Source organism: Vipera berus (genome assembly GCF_964194415.1).
Source record: "Vipera berus genome assembly, chromosome: 1".
In the NCBI taxonomy this organism is placed as follows: Eukaryota; Metazoa; Chordata; class Lepidosauria; order Squamata; family Viperidae; genus Vipera; species Vipera berus.
Window position 1 is genome coordinate 114,855,468 of NC_138202.1, and position 24,641 is coordinate 114,880,108.

The 24,641-nt window shown below is 41.0% G+C and overlaps 1 protein-coding gene across 1 annotated transcript in view; it reads left to right on the plus strand.

Moving 5' to 3' along the window:
* Positions 1-23,795, plus strand: part of LOC308661021 (acyl-CoA (8-3)-desaturase-like) — a gene marked incomplete at its 5' end in the record, with an annotated part of 53,569 nt that extends 29,774 nt beyond the window's left edge. The window contains 8 exons of the mRNA XM_081315713.1: positions 2,296-2,424; positions 10,529-10,589; positions 12,736-12,809; positions 16,832-16,929; positions 18,433-18,529; positions 21,773-21,852; positions 21,977-22,102; positions 23,394-23,795. Coding sequence (XP_081171839.1) covers positions 2,296-2,424; positions 10,529-10,589; positions 12,736-12,809; positions 16,832-16,929; positions 18,433-18,529; positions 21,773-21,852; positions 21,977-22,102; positions 23,394-23,502 — 774 coding nt within the window. The 3' untranslated portion in view covers positions 23,503-23,795. The remainder of the gene's footprint in view (positions 1-2,295; positions 2,425-10,528; positions 10,590-12,735; positions 12,810-16,831; positions 16,930-18,432; positions 18,530-21,772; positions 21,853-21,976; positions 22,103-23,393) is intronic.
* Between the last annotated feature and the right edge of the window lie 846 nt (positions 23,796-24,641).

Below are 24,641 nucleotides of genomic sequence, written 5' to 3' on the forward strand. Positions count from 1 at the left end.
GCAGGCCTCCAAACGGGCGGCGGCAGTTTGGAGAGTGCGTGCGCACCTCTCCAAACCGCTGCCGTCCCGTTTGTACAGCTGCCGCGCTCGTCCATGTTTGACAAGCGTGGCAGGTCTCCAAATGGGCGGCGGCGGTTCGGAGAGGTGCACGCGCACTCTCCAAACCTCCGCCGTCCCGTTCGGAGGTCTGCCGCGCTCGTCAAACATGAACGAACACGGCAGGTCTCCAAATGGGCAGCAGCGGTTTGGAGAGGTGCGCGTGCACTCTCCAAACCGCCGCCGTCCCGTTCGGAGGTCTGCCGCGCTCATCAAACATGGATGAGCGTGGCAGCTGTACGAATGATGTTGCTTAATGAGTAATGAAATGTCTGCAAGCTCAGAGAGCACCAAGGATCCCTTCATTTCAACCCTGAGCTACAAATATCCTCCTTTATTGAAAAAAGAATGCCTTATTCTCTCGCCGTGGTTACATTTGCGCAAACTGCAAAACTAACCAAAGTTAATATTAACTACATTTTGCTTTTTGTGCAAATGTATTTGCACTTCGCCTTTTAGTGAGTTGTGGGAACAAAAAACGGTGCACGATTACACCAATCGCGCCTATTCCTCGCTTTTTCTCTCACAGTTCAAGGCAGCTAATGCAGAACTGGAATGCGTAACTTAAGTAGCCTCCCAAGGCTCTAACCCAGGCTTGACTAATGCACTCTTCACAGGACAGGATGGGCTGCGCAGAGATCGATGGAGGGCAGCCGTTTGGTTCTCTGCTAAAAGGTCTGCCGAGATAGTTCCTTTCAGAAGGAAAATGGGCGAAGCGGGAGCAAGAAGCCCTGCTTGGAAATGAAAGAAGGCAGTAGGCGATCAGAAGCGAGAAAGTTTTGGTGGCTTCAGGTCCCACTACTTACATTTTACAGAGGAAAATAACTTTAAAAAAAAAAATCATTGATCGTACTATTGCATTTTATTTTCTTCCGACTAGACGTGAGCGCGCATCTTCGTTCTTTTAATTAACTCTTTTAATTAACTCCAAACTACCACCGCCCCGTTTGCACAGCTGCTGCATTCGTCCGTGTTTGACAAACGCAGCAGATCTCCAAACGGGACGGTGGAGGTTTAGAGAGGTGTGCGCGCACTTTGCACAGCCGCGCTGCAAGAGACGCTCGCAAGGCTTCCTTCAGCCGGGGAAGGGCCCGTTGCCTCTGAGGGGGGCCGGGCGGGATCCTCTGAAAGGCTGTTTCCTTCCTCGGCCTGCGAGTCCATCCCTCCCTCCCTGTAAGCTGGCGGCACTGGGCAGCGACAGGTGCGTGCGGCTCAGGATGCGGTGCGGGCGTAGGGGTTGTGTATGTTTTTGCTTGTTCTGCGCATGCGTGTGCATGCCCACATGCGCACGCACATTTTGCGGCTCCCACTTTTTTGTGTGTATGACAGAACCAGTTCCGAGTGGCTCTTTTGCTGTTTCGGGTTGCTGACCCCTGCCCTAGACAAATCTCTCTAAATACACAATCAGCAGAGCAGCACATCTTCCAGTGCTTTGATAGACAGGGTTTGAAAAGGTGATAAAACTCCTTTGCCCCCTACTTAAAGTTAATATCAGAGAGCTCAGTACAGTACTCAAATTCTCCCAGCTTTGTCCAAATATGCAATGAATGCTTGAGATTCTTCAAAGCTGCGTTTAATCTTCAAACTGTTTTTGAACCTCTTCAAGATAATTCAGAGTCGGCTGATTCAACCTCTCAAATTTATTTGAAAATCTGATTCAAAGGTTCAGTGGAATCTCCTCTATGTCATGGTTCCGACAGATGAAACCCTTCAAAAGAACTTTGAGGCATTATTTTCCTTAAAGGATCTCTTATTTGGGAAACAAAATATCGGCACTACATAGTTGAACCCAAAAACTAAATTCCCCTCCCCTGGATACAAAGTGACAACATACAATTCCCACCCCCAATAAACAGTCATAAAGCACATTCCCCAATTAGCTTAAAGCACAGGCTTTCTCCCCAGCTCTCCAGCCCGTCTAAAGGTTATCAGTTTGTCCTTGGGTTCCCACGGCAGAGTTATTATTATGGCTAATTGAGCTTGCATCCGAAACCCCCCTCCCTGCACCAACTAATTCTAAGAATAAGAAAAAGGGGGAAAAGAAAATGGCTGCATTTTCATCTGTTGTCAAAGCAAGAACATCCGATGTTAGCATGTTAACACTCTATATTGCCTCTTCAAAGCAGAATACTGCTGTAGTAAATAGTCAAGTAATCTTTTAAAAGTGCCTGAATGTTTTCTTTCACTCTTCCTGTACAGGGACATTCAGCTAATTGGTGGTCTTTACGCCATTCCCAGCATCATGCTAAACCCAACTGTTTCCAGAAAGACCCAGATGTTGTAATTCATCCTGTTATTTTCTCATTAGGGGAACCTCTTTCTTTGGAGGTAAGAAGCAACAGATTTTACTGAACCCTGGCCTTTCAGATCAGATCAGAAACTGTTTAGCCATTCTATTGTCAATGTTTAGATTTGAACACAGTATAATTCTTCTGGATAAGATGGCCACAACAAAAGTGAATTTCCATACACCTTTTAAGACTGAGAGAAAGTGACTGGTCAAGGTCACCCAGTTGGCTTTGCCCAAAGAGAGACTAGAACTCAAAATCTTGCAGTTTCTAGCCTGATAGCTTAACTACTACACCAGACTGGTTCTCCTGTTATAGCTCATAGCTATAGACAGGGCTTTTTTCCCCCCATAGAACGCTCAGAATGGTGTTCCGGCACCTTTCTTTACACACAAACACACACAAAAAAAAAGCTGAAGGAAACTGTTCCGGAGAGCCAAATTCTCCTCAGCAGCACACCAAGGAGGCAGCCAGGTTGCAGAGCACCAGAATGCATCACCGCAACGGGCCTTCAGATGGCTCAAATCTAAGGAAATGCGATCTCTACAGGCTAATTCAAAAGTGGGAGGGTAAGAAGGGCCAAGTGTGAACAGGTTGCCTAGCAACCTGCTTAAACAGTCTCTGTAACCGTCAGCTCCTAGTGCCTTGCCTTTTTTAAGCTGGGAATTAAAAAAATGCTAAAAAGAAGGCAATAGAGTGGTATCAAGGAAAATGTATAGATATAGCCAGCAGACATTTAGGGAACCTTTATTTTTCAAACACTGTTCGAATTTTGTTTTAATGCCATGGTGATTCACAATCAAATGTAGTCAGTTTTTTTTTAAATCCCAAAGCATCTGTTCATTAAATAGAGTATAACGAAGTTTTGGATGATGGAATTATTTTTATCTAAGGATAACTAATGATAACAGCTCTTAAATCTGTTATTTTGTTTTATTTTTGCACAAAAATTGTAAAATTACATTCAGTTATATTTAGAACATGTTGTTAAAATGTATTGGTGTTGAAATAATTAGTGCACACATACACCTAAAACCAGTTTATTGCATTTGGCAATTGTACTAAAAAAATCTCATTGTCAACCAATATAATTCATTTAATTTGAAATCAAGTGAAAAATTGATTTAAATTATTTTATTAAAACAAATTAATGGCAATTCTTTTATAAGAAGTTGCCTCAAACAAAATGAAATTTAAATACATTGTGCATTGTGAATGCTTTCTATTGCGTTCCTTAAATACCATACTTATTCTATCTTATCCCAAGAGACCTTGAGTATTTTTATGGTGATCAATGTAACAGGAAGATAAGGAAGAATGCTTTGGAAGCATAAGAATGTAATTGTGTTTCTAAATGTCCTACAGTCATGCAAAGGAATAGTACATTACAGAGGAATCTGATTTGTGCTGTGTGCCATGTGTTCAATTAATGTAGCTTGAAAAATAATAGCAGTTGCATATATACATATGGCATGGTGGTTTCTTCAGTCAACAAATTATGAAGCCCACCAAACCTCATAGAACTACAACATGCTACTGAGGTGCTCATCTGAATATTATATAGTATGAATAATATTTACCTTAGAACATTAGCATACTTGAACAAAACAACTGGAGTCATTTAAGATTTTATAGGCTCTTTAACTCAAGCTATCAGACTTTACCCCAGGACATGACTCAATTAATTTAGAATCCTTTTTGCACACAAAAATAAAACCATATATACAACAGATGAAAGGCCCTTTGCAATGAAAAAAATGGATGTCTCTAGATCAAGCATGTCAAACTGTTGGCCCACGGGCCAGATGCATCACTACGAAACCGCGCCCACCCCATTGCAAGCAATGGGCGGAAAGTACGATACATCATGCAATGTCACATGACATCACGAGTTTGACATGCCTGCTCTAGATAGTTGAATGCTCCAAAATAAATTCTAGACAAGGCCTGTACATGAAGCCTACCAAGCACCCTTGGACAGAGCACAGACTTTTTTTTAAAAAAAAAAGTAATAAAATCACCACCACTGCCCTGAAAGTCATGTTGCCTAGTGCCTCCATGGCTTACCATGACCATGAGGTCCAACACTGTAGATGCTCCTCTAGTCACCAAATCATTGATTAGCCCACCAGCATTCTTTTGCAGACCACAAAGATTTTTAATTTATCAGTGTGGGCCTTTCCCTTCTACAAGTTGCACAGACCTCTTCTAGATTTTCCTCTTGCCTTTCTGAGTTAACTCCTTGGTCTGTCACTGAGCAAGAATTGACTTTGTAGGGAAGCATATTGTCATTTGATGTATATTTAACTTATGTTCTACCTTTATTTACCGATTATATAATAGTAGTATGCAATTCACATGGCGAGGTTTGGGGCAAATTACAATAGAAAAAAATATTTTTAAAATCATAAGATTAAAACATAAAAGCAGGGCTTTTTTCTCATAGAATGCTCAGAATGGCATTCCAGCACCTTTTTTTGGAGCAAAAAAGCTTTTGCACAAGCTATGCTACTCCCTCTATTGGCTTTCGAAAGCCAATAGGAATTGCTGCTGAGCATGGCAAAAGACCCGGCCGGCAAACATTGCACCAGCAAGTTGTCTGCAGCGAAGTTGAGTTGGCAGGAACTTTGCATCCCTCCTTGCTGCCCAACTACACCATCTCAACTAGGTAAATAAGAGAGGACAAGGAGTGGGAGGTGGGTTCTGCAGAGTCCATGTGCACTCCTTCCTTGTGCTCACCCATGTCAGCCAGGCTGATGGCCTACCCGGTGCTGGACCTGCGCCACTGTTGCCTCACCTAAGTGGCTGCCCTGCATCGCCTGGCCCGCACCGCCTCCACAGCTCGCCCTGCACATCCCTGCCATATGAGTGGGCCCTGCTGCTCCCACAACACCAACCGCTCTGGCTCTGGCCCTGGGGGTCAGTCTGCCGCCAATACCTCTCGCGCCCATGACTGCAGCAGCGCTGCCCCCCCACCTCCTGCACCTGCCAGGATGAGAGTTCCGGCATCTTTTTTTTTTAAAGTACTGGCTATAGATAAATATTATGAATTGGACTACTAGGTAATTATCTCACTGGAATGACTTTATAAGGGTGTACAAAAGGATTCTGAGGAAAGCAGCAAGCTTTTATGGCCATGAGTGCAATCCTAAGAAGGTGTGTTAGGGAAGCAAAGTAGCAGGTTGTCTGCTTGTCCAAAACCCTAACAGCTCAGGTAGGATAAAACATGGAGAGTGCTATGGAGCTAAAGCATCTATTTGTTTCTGTTTTCTCCTTCTCTGGTTAATGTTATGAATTCAGCTGACTATTGTGTGAATTACCTCAGTGGATTGTTTCAGATTTGATAAGCATATTCTGCCTTGGCTCTTTCTTAAAATAGCAGTAGCAATAGTACTTTGACTAGTATACCATGTCACAGTGCTTCACAGCCCTCTCTAAGTGGTTTTCAGAGTCAGCATATTGGCCCCAACAATCTAGGTCCTCATTTTACTGACCTCGGGAGGATGGAAGGCTGAGTCAATCCTGAGCCAGTGAGAATCGAACTGTCAGCAGCCAGCAGTCACCGGAAGTAGCCTACAGTACTGCATTCTAACCACTGCGCTCTAAAACAAAGAAAATATAGAATTACTTATGCCTCACAGGCTGAAATAGAAAATGTTTTATCTTTGAGGATAAAAATCTCAAAAAGAAGAAGCTGCCTCTTTAGATAAGATTCTGGATTCCCTTTCTGTTGTTAATTCACACCTACTGATACCAGTCAGCACATTAATTGAGCCAGCGATAGGATAGTGTGGCTGAAGAGCTGATATTGGGACAATGGAGCACTTTGAACTCAGAAGATCCTGGTCCATCAATAATGCTTTCCTTTGGGGCCGTCTACTAATGGAAAAATTAGTAAAAGTTTTATATAGTGTTTCTGCTACCAAAAGATACCTCTTCCTGTCCTGGCTAAAAAAATCTAAAGTTAAGAATGCTCTTTCCATATTTATATAGAAGACCTTAGTTCAAAAGCCACCTCACTCTGCCATCTGTTTCTGCATCTGGAAACTTTGCAAATAAAGACTACAATCTACTCTAACTACCAGAATTACAGTCTATTAATGTGACAGTTGTGTGCATCTCACTTTTCTTCCCTTTTTCTTGCCTGAGTATTTATTTCAGAGAGCAGCTGAAAAAGACGTTATAAAAATGGAGCCTTAAAGTATAATTATATAAAACTGACCCCTTCATGGATTACTGCCTTGTCGTGGCGAAGGGGCTTGCGTAATTCAATGAAGCTATGAGCTATACCGTGCAGGGCCACCCAAGACGGACAGGTCATAGCAGAGAGTTCTGACAAAACGTGATCCACTGGAGAAGGAAATGGCAACCCACTCCAGTATCTTTGCCATGAAAACCCTATGGACAGTACCAAAAGGCAAAACGATATGACGCTGGAAGATGAGCCCCTCAGGTCGGAAGGCGTCCAATATGCTACTGGGGAAGAGCAGAGGGCTAGTACTAGTAGCGCCAGAAAGAATGAAGCGACTGGGCCAAAGCCGAAAGGACGCTCAGCTGTGGATATGTCTGGTGGTGAAAGGAAAGTCCGATGCTGTAAAGATTTTTTCTCCATAGGAACCTGGAATGTAAGATCCATGAATCAAGGCAAGCTGAACGTGGTCAAACAAGAGATGACAAGACTGAACATCGACATCTTAGGTATCAGCGAACTAAAATGGACAGGAATGGGTGAATTTAATTCAGATGACCATCAGGTATACTACTGCGGGCAAGAATCCCTCAGAAGAAATGGAGTAGCCTTCATAGTCAATAAAAGAGTAGGAAAAGCAATACTGGGATACAATCCTCAAAATGACAGAATGATCTCAGTTCGAATCCAAGGCAAACCATTCAATATCACAGTAGTCCAAGTCTATGCCCCAACCACCGGTGCTGAAGAGGATGAAATTGACCGGTTCTATGAAGCCCTACAGCACCTTATAGAACTAACACCAAAAAATGATGTCCTTATAATCATGGGGGATTGGAATGCTAAAGTAGGAAGCCAAAAGATAACCGGAATAACAGGCAAGTTTGGCCTTGGAGTACAAAATGAAGCAGGGCACAGGCTGATAGAATTTTGTCAAGAGAATACAATGGTCATAGCAAACACTCTTTTCCAACAACCCAAGAGACGGCTCTACACATGGACATCACCAGACGGTCAACACAGAAATCAGATTGACTATATGCTCTGCAGCCAAAGATGGAGAAGCTCTATACAGTCAGTAAAAACAAGACCAGGAGCTGACTGTGGCTCAGACCATGAGCTTCTTGTTGCAAAGTTTAGGCTTAAACTGAAGAAAGTAGGGAAAAACACCAGGCCAGTCAGGTATGAATTAAATCATATCCCCGTTGAATATACAGTAGAGGTGACAAATAGATTTAAGGAATTAGATCTGATAGACAGGGTGCCTGAAGAACTATGGACAGAGGTTCGCAACATTGTACAAGAGGTAGCAACCAAAACCATCCCAAAGAAAAAGAAATGCAAGAAAGCAAAATGGCTGTCTGAGGAAGCTTTGCAAATAGCTGAGGAAAGGAGGGAAGCAAAAGGCAAGGGAGAAAAAGAAAGATACGCCCAATTGAATGCAGAATTCCAGAGAATAGCTAGAAGAGATAAGAATGCCTTCTTAAACGAACAGTGCAAAGAAATAGAAGAAAACTATAGAATAGGGAGGACCAGAGATCTTTTCAAGAAAATTGGAGAGATGAAAAATGGGCATGATAAAGGACCAAAAATGGGCATGATAAAGGACCAAAATGGCAGGGACCTAACAGAGGCAGAAGAGATTAAGAAGAGATGGCAAAATTACACAGAAGAACTATACAAGAATGAGTTTAACGTCCCTGATAATCACAATGAGGTGGTCACTGACCTCGACATCCTAGAATGTGAAGTGAAGTGGGCCTTAGAAAAGCTGAGCAACAACAAAGCTAGTGGAGGTGACAGTATTCCAGCTGAGCTATTCAAAATCTTAAAAGACGATGCAGTAAAAGTGCTACACTCAATTTGCCAGCAAATTTGGAAAACTCAACAGTGGCCACAGGATTGGAAAAGATCAGTTTACATTCCAATTCCAAAGAAAGGCAGTGCCAAAGAATGTTCAAACTATCGCACCATTGCACTCATTTCTCATGCTAGTAAAGTTATGCTTAAAATGCTACAAGCAAGACTCCAGCAGTATGTGGATCGAGAACTACCAGAAGTACAGGCAGGATTTCGAAGAGGCAGAGGAACTAGAGATCAAATAGCCAACATACGCTGGATCATGGAGAAAGCTAGAGAGTTCCAGAAAAACATCTACTTCTGCTTCATTGACTATGCTAAAGCCTTTGATTGTGTGGATCATAACAAACTGTGGCAAGTTCTTAAAGAGATGGGAGTACCAGAACATGTTATTTGTCTCTTGAGAAACCTATATGCGGGCCAAGAAGCAACAGTGAGAACTGGACACGGAACCACTGATTGGTTCCAAATTGGGAAAGGAGTCCGGCAAGGCTGTATACTGTCGCCTTGCCTATTTAACTTATATGCAGAGCACATCATGAGAAAGGCAGGGCTAGATGAATCAAAAGTTGGAATTAAGATTGCTGGAAGAAATATCAACAACCTAAGATATGCAGATGATACCACTCTAATGGCAGAAAGTGAAGAGGAACTGAAGAGTCTCTTGTTGCGAGTGAAGAACGAGAGTGCAAAAGTTGGGTTGAAACTAAACATTAAGAAAACCAAGATCATGGCATCCGGCCCTCTCAATTCCTGGCAAATAGATGGGGAAGAAATGGAGGTAGTGACAGATTTTATTTTCCTGGGCTCCAAGATCACTGCAGATGGGGACTGTAGTCAAGAAATTAAAAGACGCTTGCTCCTCGGGAGGAAAGCCATGGCAAATCTAGACAGCACACTAAAAAGCAGAGACATCACCCTGTCAACAAAAGTGCGTATAGTCAAGGCTATGGTCTTCCCAGTTGCAATGTATGGCAGTGAAAGTTGGACCATAAGAAAGGCTGAGCACAAAAGAATTGAGGCCTTTGAACTGTGGTGCTGGAGAAGACTCCTGCGAGTCCCTTGGACTGCAAGGCGATCAAACTGGTCCGTCCTAGAGGAGATCAACCCTGACTGCTCTTTAGAAGGCCAGATCCTGAAGCTAAAACTCAAATACTTTGGCCACCTAATGAGGAGGAAGGACTCACTGGAGAAGAGCCTAATGCTGGGAAAGATTGAGGGCAATAGAAGAAGGGGACGACAGAGAATGAGGTGGCTGGATGGAGTCACTGAAGCAGTAGGCGTGAGCTTAAATGGACTCCAGAAGATGGTAGAGGACAGGAAAGCCTGGAGGAACATTGTCCATAGGGTCGCGATGGGTCGGACACGACTTCGCAACTAACAACAAATATAAAACTGGCAAAGCCTTTGGGAAAGAAATTCTAAAATAGCAAAAGTGGTAGCGTACAAAGAAAATTTATATAAATTGTTTTATAGACGGCATTTAACACCAGTGAGGTTAGCAAAAATGTTTAAAAATATATCAAGCAATTGTTGGAAATGTAAACAAAAAACAGGCACTTATTACCATCTTTGGTGGACATGCTCTAAAGCTAAAAGATTCTGGTTAAGAATACATACATGGTTAGAGAAAATGATTAAAAAAACATATAGATTTTAAGCCAGAATTATTTTTGTTAGACATAATTGTAGGACATTATGAGAAAGAGTGTATATATTTAATTTTACATATATTAACTGCAGCAAGAATTGTATTCGCTCAACATTGGAAAAATGAAGATTTACCAATGGAGGAAGAGTTAATTAAAAAATCATAGAGTGTCAGAAATGGATAGATTGACACTGAAAATGAAAGAGAAAGAAGATTCAGTTTGTTTTAGAACATATGATACCTTTTATCATTGGTTAGAAAAATGAGGTAGAGAGAAAGGAACTTAATATGTATTAGTAAGTTAAATATTGGATCCCTGACAATATGTTGCTGATAAAATATTAAGCACTTATGATTATAAAAATTAATATATATATGTATGTATGTATGTATAATTATCTAGTGAAGGATATTTGTTTTTTCATGACTTTCTTTCTTTTACAGTTGGGTTTGCAGAAAAAGAAATACATGCCTTATAACTATCAGCACAAATATTTTTTCTTCAGTTGAGTATCTGATTTTTTCCCCTACCTATAACTAAGTGTAAATGAAGTTTTTTTGTGTAAAAAAACAACTTTCACAAAATAGCTGTGGATCATCTTTGGACTCTATTTTTTCCACCATGAGTTCATGGACAGATTATATATGCATTCTGCATAATGCCCAGCCCAGTGCAGATTAATAACAACTCTTATTACGTATTAGTAATAAGTGTCTATGGCATTCAGCTTTTTGGTGCTTTTGCAAGAGGCAACTGGACTTTGTTTTTCTCTGAAGACATTTCGCTTCTCACCCAAGAAGCATTTTCCATTCTAACTGAATGGTGGAGAATGGAAGAATTTATATCCTTTGCAGTCTTATTAGTAATAAGATAAAGAGAAGGAGAAGGAGGAGGGGGAGGGGGAGAACAAGAGCAGTGGCAGCAACTGCAGAACATTGCAGAGGATGAGGAGGAATTCTTTTCTTTCTCAGAGCAAACAGACACCCCTGTACATTTAAGGTGGATGGAGGCGTCCTGATTCTAAGTCCACGTCTTCAAAAGCAGGCTACGCCTAAACAGTGCAAAGAGAGCCGGAGAGGCTACTGCACTTTCTCTTGCAACTGCTCAATTATTTGGTGCTCTAACAGGACCATCCATAATCAAATTAGAGTGGAAGAAAATTGCCATGGAAGAGAGACTGGAAAATAATGCAAATAATGCTTAACCAGCAGTTGCTTTTCTTTTTGAAACTACTTTATTCATAAGAGCATCAATGGTGCTTGCTGGATCCCACCTCTGGCCCAACAAGTTCAGGAGGGCATTCTCACAATGACCTACCAAGGAAACCCACTGGTCTCCCTTCAGACAGGCAGACTGCCATCCAGGCTAATAACCATTGATTCGCATGACTTCCATGAATTGGTCCAACCCGTTTTTTGAAGCCAAACAAGCTAGTGGCCCCCACCAATAACTGCTTACAGCAGTTCAGAGGGGACCTCTGTCATACGATTTTTTTTTACCTGTCTCCAATTAAATTGACTCTTCAGTCTGAGTCTCAAGAACCACAAAAGCCCTGGACTCTGAACAAGTGGTTTCTGTTTTTTTTTAAACAAAATATTTTCCTTTAAGGGTTCGGGAGATATTTTATTCTGAAATAAACCCAAGATATAAAGGTGAAATGTGAAACTTACAAGTTTATCTGTGTTTTTATATTGCCTCTACTTTATATTTTATTCTATTGCTATTTCTATATTGTTATATTAATTACAGTTATTATAATGACTGCTATTATTATACTCTATTACCAGACTTGATAGTAATATTATATAACAATGTTTTCTTCTTACAAACATTGTTCTCCCTTAATTCCTCTCTCTGGAATTTCTTCTCCTTTTCTTCTTCTCAGCAACTAGAGCACTTGCAACTTTTCTTATTGTGCCTCTACGCTTCTTTTCTTCTGACTATTCACACACACACACACACACACACACACACACCTTGAAGGAAAATCACCTTTTATTCAGCTGTTTCCAATAGAAGAGAATATTTGTAGCTCAGGGTGGAACTATGGGGTCCTTAGTGATCTCCGAGGTCAGTAGTTTTCTTGCAGACATTTCATTACCCAGCTAGGTAACATCATCAGTGCTAGAAGGTAGTGCGGTTTGCTCTCTTTATATATTCTAATAGTGGCTTGCCCTGTCTCTTGCTTTAGGTTTTATATTTTTGTAAGTTGCCCAGAGCTGTGTTTTACAAGATGGGCAGCTATGCCCTTTATAAATGAATGCATAAACTTAAAAGCGGGTCTCACTGGATTTACCAGGGCTTTCTTCTAAATAAACCTGAGTAGATTAAGGTAGTATTTAGATTAAGGTAGTATTGTCCACTTATCACCAGGAATAATAAGAGATTTTTTTAACTCATTCAAGTGCATTTTAGTCAATTGGTTCTAATGGAGTCAACACAGTTTGAGTGGCACAATTCTGGCAGTGTCTGCCATGTACATGTTTTGGGGTTTGATTTATGATGAGATTTCCAAGTACAATTATAATGTTTCCAAAATGTTAAATACAAAACATTTGAGGAGTGTGGTTGATACTTCCTGTTTCTGTATATCTCCTCTGTGTTTAAAAAGGACAATTAATGGCTATATGCATCTTGTTTCCTTCTACAGTATTGCCACTGATTGTAGGGCTAACTTTTCAAGTTTACTCATTGTACTTTATATTCCACCGCAAACTCTGGAGGGTGAGTATACAAATAATCCATTTTGTTGTTGTTGTTGTTGTTAGTTGCGAAGTCGTGTCCGACCCATCACAACCTGATGGACAATGTTCCTCCGGGCCTTCCTGTCCTCTACCATCTTCTGGAGTCCGTTTAAGCTGACGCCTACTGCTTCAGTGATTCCACCCAGCCACCTCATTCTCTGTTGTCCCCTTCTTCTCTTGCCCTCAACCTTTCCCAGAATTAGGCTCTTCTCCAGTGAGTCCTTCCTTCTCATTAGGTGGCCAAAGTATTTGAGTTTCAACTTCAGGATCTGTCCTTCTAAAGAGCAGTCAGGGTTGATCTCCTCTAGGACTGACGAGTTTGATCGCTTTGCAGTCCAAGGGACTCGCAGGAGTCTTCTCCAGCACCATAGTTCAAAGGCCTCAATTCTTTGGCACTCAGCCTAAATAATCTATACCAAATATTAAAATACTGAGATTTTCCGCCCCATTGTAGGTTTCTAGGTTTAGAATTTTATTTCCTTAAGAGGGAATGAAAAAGCTAAACCATTTTATTTATTTATTTATTATATTTTTATACCGCCCTTCTCCCGAAGGACTCAGGGCGGTGTACAGGGCAATAAATATAAAAACAAAATACAAAAGTTAAAAAACGATTAAATATTATGCCCAAGTTTAAAACAGTAATTAAAAGCATATTAAAACCCCAACCCTAACCCATCAAACCAGGTCAGATTGCACAAATGAATATGTTTTTAGATTGCACCGGAAGGAGCGAAGGTCGGGGGCCATCCAGAGCTCAACCGGCAAGTGGTTCCACAGGTCTGACGTGCCCACAGAGAACGCCCTCCCCCTGGGGGCCACCAATCGACATTCTTTGATCGGAGGCACCCTGAGGAGGCCCTCTCTGTGGGAGCGCACTGGACGGAGGGAAGTTGACACCGGCTGCAGGTGTTGCCGTAGGTAATCCGGACCCATGCCATGTAGGGCTTTGTAAGTCATTACCAACACCTTGAATCTCACCCGGAGGACAACCGGCAGCCAATGCAGCTCGCGGAGCAAAGGTGTAACATGGGAGTATTGGGAGACTCCCAGCACAACTCGCACGGCTGCATTCTGCACCAGTTGGAGCCTCTGAGTGAACTTCAAGGGCAGCCCCATGTAGAGAGCATTACAGTAGTCTAGACGAGAGGTCACGAGCGCATGAGTGACTGTACGCAAGGCATCCCGGTCCAGATAGGGTTGCAACTGGCGCACCAGGCGAACCTGGGCAAAGGCCCCCCTAATCACAGCTCCAATATGCTCTTCTAAAGAGAGCTGTGAGTCTAGAAGGACCCCCAAGTTGCGTGCCCTATCTACGGGGGGTAATAGCTCACCCCCCATGGCAAGAGATGGAATAATCGGAATTTCCCGGGATGCCGCCACGAACAGCCACTCAGTCTTGTCAGGGTTGAGCCGAAGCCTGTTCCTCCCCATCCAGACCTGGACCGTCTCCAGGCAACGGGACATCACGTCGAGGGCATCACTGAGGTGGTTTGGGGTCGAAATAAAAAGCTGGGTATCATCAGCATACTGATGATACCCAACTCCAAAACCACGAATGATCTCACCCAGCGGCTTCATATAGATGTTGAACAGGAGAGGCGAGAGGACCGATCCCTGAGGGACTCCACAAATGAGAGGCCTCAAGGTCGACCTCTGCCCCCCTGCCAACACTGACTGCGAACGTCCCAGAAGGTAGGAGGAGAACCACTGAAAGACTGTGCCTCCCACTCCCAACCCCCTGAGACGTCGCAGCAAGATACCATGGTCGATGGTATCAAAAGCCGCTGAGAGGTCTAAAAGGACTAGGACAGAGGAGCAACCCCTGTCCCAAGCCCGCCAGAGATCATTCACCAGCACGACCAATGCCGTCTCCGTGCTGTACCTGGGCCTGAAACCCGATTGGTATGGGTCTAGATAATCAGCTTCATCCAAGAACAAAGGGAGCTGCTGTGCCACCACGCTCTCAACAACCTTCGCCATAAAGCGAAGGTTGGAGACCGGACGAAAGTTGTTTAATAATGCTAGGTCCAAGGCAGGCTTCTTGAGGAGGGGTCTCACCACCGCCTCCTTCAAGGCGGTGGGAAAGCTACCCTCACTCAAAGAGGCAGTGATCACTGCCTGGAGCCAGCCTCGTGTCCCATCCCGGGCCGCATAAATCAGCCAGGAGGGACACGGGTCCAACAAACACGTGGTGGAGCTCAGCTTCTCCATGATCCTGTCCACTTCTTCAGGAGTCACAGGATCGAACTCCTCCCAGATAACATTGACAAGACTGCCCGTATCCTCATCATCAGACTCTGCCCAGTCGGAGTCTAGACCGGTCCGGATCCGAGCGATTTTGTCCGACAGAAATCGACTAAACTCCTTGACTCGACCCTGCAAGGGCTCCTCCCTCACCTCCTGATTAAGGAGAGAGCGAGTTACTCTAAACAGGGCAGCCGGGCGATTTTAGGACCATATAAAAATTGGCATGCAGATATTGTTAATAGGAAAGTCAATGCCACCCAATTCTAAAGTGCTTCCAGATGAACTATTACTGGCTATCAAAAGGCCTTTTATGAAGAAGACATTAAATTTTTGTATAAGGAAACAAACATATAGAAGGCATAAGGAAAGTTCTTGTATTGCTCCAATCAAATTGGTGCTGTGTGGTGTCAATGTGGGTAGAGATCATGGCATTTAACTGCCAGCTGGTTTTCATGGAACCTGGTTTTCAATTGACATGACGTTTGTCCCAATAGAATTGGTTGCAATTGTTACAGTTGGTTTTGTAAATTACATTATTTCTTTCAACCTTCTGTATCTTTTCTTTGGTTCTGGATAATTCCTGGCACAGTGAGGCTGTGGGTTTGTGGATTATTGCTATTCCTAGAGGATGGGGAATTCTGGTTGTCATTTCTGACACCCCCTTGTGTATAGTAGGGTTCATTTTTGCATGGTGGTTGGCTGTGTGGTGCATTGTGGTTTGGCTGCTTTGTGTTGGAATATGAAGTTTTTTAGATAGCCATTGCAGAGAAAGATGTCAGGCAGCCCTTTCTCTTCTGCTTTTCTTAGTGTTGTGGTGCTGCAGTGTGTCTTGGCCCTTCTGAAGAGGGTCTGGACACAGCTTCTTTTGTGTGTAGTGGGGTGGTTGCTCAGATCCTCAGCTTCACAATTCCATCAACAGACTCATCGATCTACAACCAACCTACGAACCCCTGAGAATTCAAACCAACCACACAACCAACCCGCAACAGCACTGACCTTCAACCAACCCATGCAAGTCCCCCCTCAAACAACACTTCACTTCCCAATGACCCTGACCTGATGTGACCTCCCCATCACAGGACCCTGACCTGATATGACCCTCACCTGACATGATCTCACCATCACAAGAACTACTGACCACACAAAATGCTTATAAGCAGAAGAACACCAATCCTGACATCCCCTAAACTCTGCTGATGATGTTGCCTAGCCTGGTTCTTTAACCCACAAGCTTAAAGAATGAACCTCCACCCTCATCCCTCCATCCAAAGTACAGATAGTTGCCACTATTGAAAACTGAAAACAACATTTTTAATGAGCTCAAACAGATCCACATACACACCAACATTGATGCTTACAACCACCCATTCTCTTGTATTGATAGTCGCTATATAAAAAGATTGTTTTTGCTGATTAATTTTTAAAAATCCTTATAACAACATGCAGAGAAACTTCTCTCCTTTTCCATCATTTTCAGGAATGATGTGAGCTCAAAATATTGCACTTTTTAAAAAACAAGCATACTCAATCTTGTCTGGTGAATTTTTCTATGGGTCTTTTCAATCTGTTAAATCTGTCAATCTATTAAAAAAAGCAGCCAGGATAGAAAATGGCTTTGTCTAAGTGGCAGTAAACAAATCAGATTTTCCAGAAGATACACATCTAGAACTCATTACTATTCCATGTAGGGTGCCTACTTGAAATAAGGGAAGATGCTATTCTAATGTCTGTTCCTTTTCTTCTTTTCTGCAGGAAATAGCATGGACATTTGCATATTTTATCCGATTCTTTATTGCCTTCAACCCCATATTGGGATTCAAGGGTGTTCTGGGATACTTCGTTCTTTTGAAGTACTGTTCATCATATGTACTATTTTCTTTGTGTTTCACCATTCCTTCACAGACCCTGACTATTCACTAGATTAGGGGTCTTCAAATTTGGGCCTTTTATGACTTGTGGACTTCAATGTCCAGAATTTCTCAGCCAGCATACCTGGCTGAGGAATTCTGGGAGTTGAAGTCCAGAAGACATAAAAGGGCCAAGTCTGAAGACCCCTGCTCTAGATTACCCTTTCCCAAACTTGCCCACTTCCATATGTGTGGGCTTCGGTTCTACCATTAGCAGTAATGGCTTTGTTGGCTGGGGAATTCTGGGAGTTGAGTTGAGTGCCCAGGCTGTGGAAGGCTGTTCTGAACTTACCCCAAAACATCCCCCCCCCCGTTTTTAGGACACACACACTCATTTCCTTCCTGTTGAAGACTGGTGCACATACATTCATCACTTACTGACTGCAGCATACATTTTTTTACAATCTGCATATTTGAATCAATCATCACATATATGCAAAGCATCAAAGTGGTTCTTCATTTTGACTGAACCTTAGATGAAGTGCCACTTTGATGTAACTCAATGAGTTGAAGCAGTCCTCAATTCTAAGTGCCATACTGAATTGTCTACCACAGGACAGTGATTTTCCAAAGGCTTGAGTACCCGGAGACAACAGGACTAGCCATCTTTCTCCCAATAGCAGCACAGATTTTCAAAGAATACTAAGTTTGCAAACAGCACTTTCTAATCACTTTCAGAAATTGCTGATTAACTACTTCTAAGCTATTAGAAAGACAAGTTTGAAAATGCAGGATAAATTTGCCTTTCAACCTAAAACAGAAGAAAGCTTTGATTATAAGTTTATCTGAAATAATCAGCCAAAAGTTAAATATGATTTTGATCTTAGAAAGTAACACATAGGCTAAAGATCCACATAAAATTGGAATAGCAAAACTTTTATAATAAGATTTTGGAATTAATTATAAAGTACATAGAGCTTCTTGTGGGAAATAGATCCTGTTTTGGTTTTTATAGAACATGATACTGATAAATAATTTCATTATTTCAAAAACTGGACATAAGAGGAGACTAAAGATTTTAAGTAGAGGAAAGATATACAGGCCTACAAGATAGTACAAAATGTTATGAAAATAAAAACAATGAAGGACAAGAACTGAATTAGAAAATAGTGGCCATAATATCAATAGTGTCATAATGATGATGCTTTAATGGATAAACCATGTCCAAAGGATGTTATCAAAGAAATGTCATTTTTAGAACAAATTTTCATAAGATGGAGATAGTATTGAAACTGGGTTTACAACGCCACTTGCTTGGTCTGGTTCCCAGCAAGCCATGAACTAGTATTGGCCCGCAGCCCTGGGGATAGGGACCCCTGCTCTAGTGAATGATTTGCATTGTAAGCCTAGCAAACAAGCCAATAAAATGTCCCATTGTTCTATTTAATGGTTGATTTGTGTAGATATAGTTTCACTTCCTGACTTTGCCTCATTTCTGTCTCTCAGGGTTCTTGAGAGTATCCTATTTACATGGATATCGCAGATGAGTCATATTCCTATGCACATTGATCATGATAAAAACATGGATTGGTTCTCTACACAGGTAAGAGAGATCTCAAAGATAAAATTGATGGCTGCACATGATTAAACTTTAATCTTAAAGTTGCACTTGTCTGTAATTTTATTATATGACAATAATTCACAGATCCATAATAATCCAATTACCACAGCATCAACTATAATCTGCATAGGTGAAAACTGAATTACTTTTTGGAAGTTATTTTTACCTATTTTCCTATCATAGAAAAATTTGAAGTGTGTTTAGAAATACCATGTCTTTTCTTACAGGTTATGATTGCCCTCACTTTTAGTTGGACTTTATAAAAATGGAAATGAGATGAACAAAACAAATATCTTTTGGACTCATTTTAAGATAATAGCACCAAAGAGAAACCAGCCAGTGCAGAATTCATTTCTCTCTTTTCCATTCCCAGCATCAGGTTTTCATCAAGATCAGGACATTCTTTTTAAAAAAGGAGGCTTGTGAGTTTGAATCTTACCAGACAACCTGGTTCAGTCTGGAATAAGCAAGGAGAAGATTTGAAAGTAACTGTTGACAAGAAATGTTTCACAAAATGACAAATAAACATATTAGTAAAATTACATTTTAATTCTCCATGTTTTCAAAACTGTACAATGGGGACTATCAGATTTGATACCAAATGAATATTTAAACTAATATAATTTTTTATTGAAAAGTTTTAAAGTACATTTTAGACATAAACCCCATCCCCCCCTAACCCTAACCCATACCCTAAGCCACCTAGTACCCCTACCTCCCACACACACACCCCCGACTTCCCAAAGCTGAATACAGGGTATTATTTGTAACAATCTTAATCTAAAATATACTAACTAACTATAATTACACTTTAAATCCAATTGCACTTTAACTCTCCTTAAACATCACAATATATTTCCGTTACAAATATTCTTCACATATTCCAAATTCTAGCATTTCTACCTAATTCAAAACTTTCAAAATCCATTCTTCTATAGTAAACAAATCAGCCTTCTTCCAATATAACACTACCAACAATTTACTATAGTTATTAAATTTAGTTTCTATAATAATACAGTCTATAGTAATACCCTACAAAAATAATTATAAAAAGAAAAAAGAAAAAAACCTTATCTTTTTCTTAAAAATCTTACATATTCCACCAAATTACTTTAACTTTTAAAATTGTAATCTTTTACAATTCCACCATACATAATAATACATTGCATTATCACAACCACATCTCCAACATTTAGACTAACAATTTAAATACATACATACTAATTTTTAAGATCTACTGTAAATACCATCCCCAAATATCCACCATTATTAGTTCTTGATTATCCTACTATCTTTAACAAATTCCATTACTAAATCTTGTTTCTATCAATGTCCTCCTTATATACGCTTAACTTTAATCTCTACTGTTATTGTTATTATTATTCCTTGCATCTAGACGCAGCCCGTATCATTCTTTGAGTCTTAGGTTCTTTTAATAAAACCAAAAATTGCACAGCTTCCGAAACTATTTCTTATAGCAGTCGCTCTTCTTCTTCCTTTCCCTTTTAACTTCTGAGGATGACGGTAAGCCTGCTTTCAATACATTAGAATAAAATTCACATGCCTTCCAGACTGTGTTAAGACAATATCTTTCTCCAGCATAATTCACCACAATGCCCATTGGTACCTCCCACCTAAACCGAAGCTGTTGTTTCTTTAATTCATCTGCCAGAAAAAAAATCTTTCCTTTTTCTCAAAATTCTTGGAGGAATCTCTTTCAGAATCAAAACCTCCTGATTAGCCACTTTAAGTCTTTTATTATAAAAAATTTGAATGATCTCATTTCTAATCTTTCTCTTTGTAAAGTACACCACCACATCCCTTGGCAGTTTCCTTTGTCTGGCAATCCAAGAATTAACACGGAATACTTTGTCTATCTTCCAAAAAAGGTCTTCAGGTTGAAACCCCAAAATAGGCGCCAGAGCATCCACCAACGTCTCTTCCAGATTTTTCTGCGAGTTCTCTTTCAAACCTCTGATCCTCAAGGCGAATTCCATATCTCTATATTGCATCATCACTATTTCATCTTCAAGTTTTTCCATTTTATTCTCCACTTCACCCATTTTAGCCTCCAGCATCAGATTATTTTGTTTCACTTCTTCCACACGTTCATCCAAGTTCTCAATATAGCCTGAAAACACTTGAAGTGCCATCAAAGTATCCTCCCTTATTTTCTTGCTTTCCTTTTCAATAAATTCTGCCACCTTCTCAAATATTTTTTCAGACTGAATTTTTAAAGCATCGTTTAAAGCATATTGTAAATCTTTTAAAGTCAATACAGATGCAGCAGCTTCGGAGGGTAACTTCAAAAACTGTGTTCCAGATTGCTGAACAAGCAATGCCTCCGCACTTTTAAAAACAGGTCTATGCGGTTTGGGGGCCATTTTTGCAGCTAATAACTTTCAATACACACTTTCACTTTCTAGTCGATTTGTTACTTTGTAGTTTAACTGTGAAATAACCAAATCTTGAAAATGACTTTTTAACACCTCCAAATTTTAGCTAGCTCTTTTAAAGTTTTAAATGTCCATTTTACATATTCCTACTCAGTATCCAAATGGTCATTTTACTTTGAAGAAAAACACTTTCACTTCTTGTTACAAAAAAAAATCAGTCAGGCGCCATCTTCCCCTTCTTTCAAAACGATCGTTGGAACAGGAAGAGAGTTTACGTTTCAGAGTTAAAGCCATGTACTTGCTATGTATACAGCTCCTGCATCCGCTCTGCTGCTACAGCCACTCAAGATGACAATCAGATCCGGCAGGAGTGGATTCAGCATCTTGTTCTGCAAAAGCAGAAGAGTCCTCCAATCCGGAGCATTCCCAGGCTTCGGGGGAACTCTCACCCTTCATGCCCCAGAACAAATGTTCTGGGGTGCTAGGGGAGCTCTACCCCTACCTGGAAGCTCCCCCTCCCCTCTTTGCCCGAGGGGAAGGGTTTTTGAGTGGCAGAACAGCTGATTGTCGGCTATTCTGCCACTTCAACGGGATCAAAGGGCTGGCGGTTGAATCTGACCGTCCGCGCCGCTGAAGCGCCACCTGGAAGTCTAAACTAATATAATTTAAGTCTTCCAAAATTCAATATATTTGTCTAGAAATACATATTATATACCGATATATACATACAAACATACATGAATATAAATCATGGACATTTGCCTGAAAATTGTTCTTCCTTCATTCACAGTATGTCTGGACTAAAACCTCTCTTTCTCTCTTCTCCCAGCTTCAGGCAACATGCAATGTGAATCAATCGTTTTTCAATGACTGGTTTACGGGGCACCTGAATTTTCAAATTGAGCACCAGTGAGTACAGATTTAGGGCAATGAGAAAGATTTTAAGGTATCCGTGAGAAACTGCTTCATAGTTCATATAAAACAAAAAGGTAGTAAAGGGATCATAATTCTCTGCCTTCCTTTCTGCCTATAGTCTCTTCCCTACGATGCCTCGGCACAACCTTTGGAAGGTGACTCCTTTGGTGAAATCCATGTGTGCCAAACATGGTATTGGATATCAATCAAAATCCCTCTTCACTGGCTTTGCTGACATTGTGCAGTAAGTATCAGACTGCAAAGACTATTAGCTGAGAAGAATATTTGGGCATCTAGAAAACATTCCATATATAAAGGTTAGCCAAACAGCAAATCAAATGAAGAATATGCATGGTTGTCCCAAAGGTGCTTTTTCAGGAGGCAACTGGACTTTCTTGTTTGTCTTTGAAGATGTTTTGCTTCTCATCCAAGAAGCTTCTTCAGCTCTGACTGGATGGTGGGGAATGGAAGGATCCAGTCCTCTGACCATCCAGTCAGAGCTGAAGAAGCTTCTTAGATGAGAAGTGAAACATTTTCAAAGAAAAACAAGAAAGTCCAGTTGCCTCCTGAAAAGCACCTTTGGGACAACCAGGACTTGGATGACTGAGAATCTCCATAGACAAATCTGCATGGTTTTTCTCTTAAGGACATGGAAAAGGTGAACTTGCAATGATATAGACATATATATAAGTGTGAAGATGTCAACTGAACACTAAGTCCATTGGGTAGGGGCTTCAAAAGCAATCTGCTGTGCAAAGTATTAGACTGTTAATGAGAATAAAGATTTCAGATGTAGATCCTTTAAAGGAAAAAAAGTATCAGAAAGAGAGAAATGCTAATCATTAAGCATGTGCTCTATTACATGCTTCTTTCATAAAATTAGTTCTAATTAAAAATTAGTTATCAGTTAACATCAAAGAGCCTTTCATATGTGGTAGCTCTCTACAATACTTGGGTGATCTTGAAAAAAGATAAGCAGCATCTAAGTTGGTAGTATTTTGATAGGAACCATCAAGAAAAAGGTGTAAGCTAGACCAAGAATCCCCAACCCCCTTTCCATCGACCGCACCTGGTTGGAGCATGCTAGGAACTGGTCTGCAAAAACAACCAAAGCTCCATCCACGAGATACAAGTACCATGTAAAGTTGCAAAAAAAAACCTCTAGAAACAGGCAATGGCAAACTATTTCCATATGGCTAGTATGAAAATGGCCTCCTGAAGATGGGCAGAGTCTGCCTTCTCCCTATCACTATGACCTTTCAATTTGGGTGGTTGGATAAAGTGCTACTTTATGATAATGATATATAAGTCCATAAAGAATCAATGCAGACTAGACATAACTGTCAAGTCACATCAAATACCTAAAAGAAGATGTAGCAATCACTGAGAGATTTTTGTGCTGCTCACTCTGTCCTCAATGTATTGTACTTGTTCTGAATTCAATCCTCTGCTTGAATCAGAAGCATGATTTTTCTCTGAATAGGTCTTAATTCTCATAGCAATGAAGCAGGACTTACTTTGTGGGTTTTTTTCAGTTCCTTGAAGGTTGCAGGTGAAATCTGGTTCAAAGCATATCACTTTGAAGAGAAAATACCAAATTCTAAAGTCTGCCTTCAACAAGGGAAGAAGGGTGAAGAGACATGAATGGATCTGAAATGGACCTGACAGGCTTCAGGGATAGAAAATCTAAAGTAATTTGTGGATGAAACAGAATGCTTGGAGAGACTTTGGGTCTCAGCTGAGCTTTTGGCATGTTTCCTAATGAATATAAACATTGCAAGCAACACATTTTTTTCTTTCCCGCTTTTGGGTCTTGAATACATCATAAAGATGCAGGCTTCACAAAAATGTTCATTGAATTGCTTTGTTGCTGTTTTTTAAACTTCATAGCTGTTTTACAATGGTCAGAAAAAATAAACCTAATAGTTGTTATAATGGATCTTGGATTAGGGAATGAGACTCGGCCACATCAATAGATACAAAACATACCTAAGATACTAAGAAACCTATTATGTCATGGGCTCTTGGTGCAGGAAGGAAGACACAAGGCTGAGTACAAGATGACACCTATTTTATTCTTGCTAGAACTGTACTAGAACTTGGACCGCAACCGGCCACAATATATAGTCTAGCCCCTAGGCGGCAGCCAATAGGTTTGAACCCACTCTTGCCACCAGGGGCTAACCAATTGCAGGACCAGAGACAGCCTGTCTGGGTTGCTGGAGAGCCATTAGCTGTTCTAGCAACGCACGTGATATAACACCACAAGCCCAATACATAACACCCCTCGCCTCTTAGATCAGATTATTACAGCCTTGAATAATCTTAACAGCTGTTAAGACTTCTTAATCAACTCCAAACAACTGTAGTGATAATAATAAAATAATATTAATAAAATAAATCATAATTTCACTGTGGCTACAATGAGTTTAAACAACGTCTGAACAGGCTTGCCAATGCAGTAATAGCTACAATGAGATTAAACAACGTCTCATGAACAGGCTTACATTACAGTAATGGCAGTTCCACAATGCACAAGTTTCTGTAGTTAGTGGTACAAGTTTCACAACACTATACATCACTTTATTTTACAATGTAATCTGACAGATACACAGAAGGCTTGTGTGGCCTAGAGGAACATCTTGGAGTTCCTATCACTTTGTGGTCTACCAGCTTGCCCAGTGGGCTGGGTAGATCCATGTCCCCTTGTGCTCCAGTGTCAAGGGGAATCAAAACGCTCTGGCTGGCCTCGCCAGGTTGGCCCACCCCAGAGTCAGTCTGTT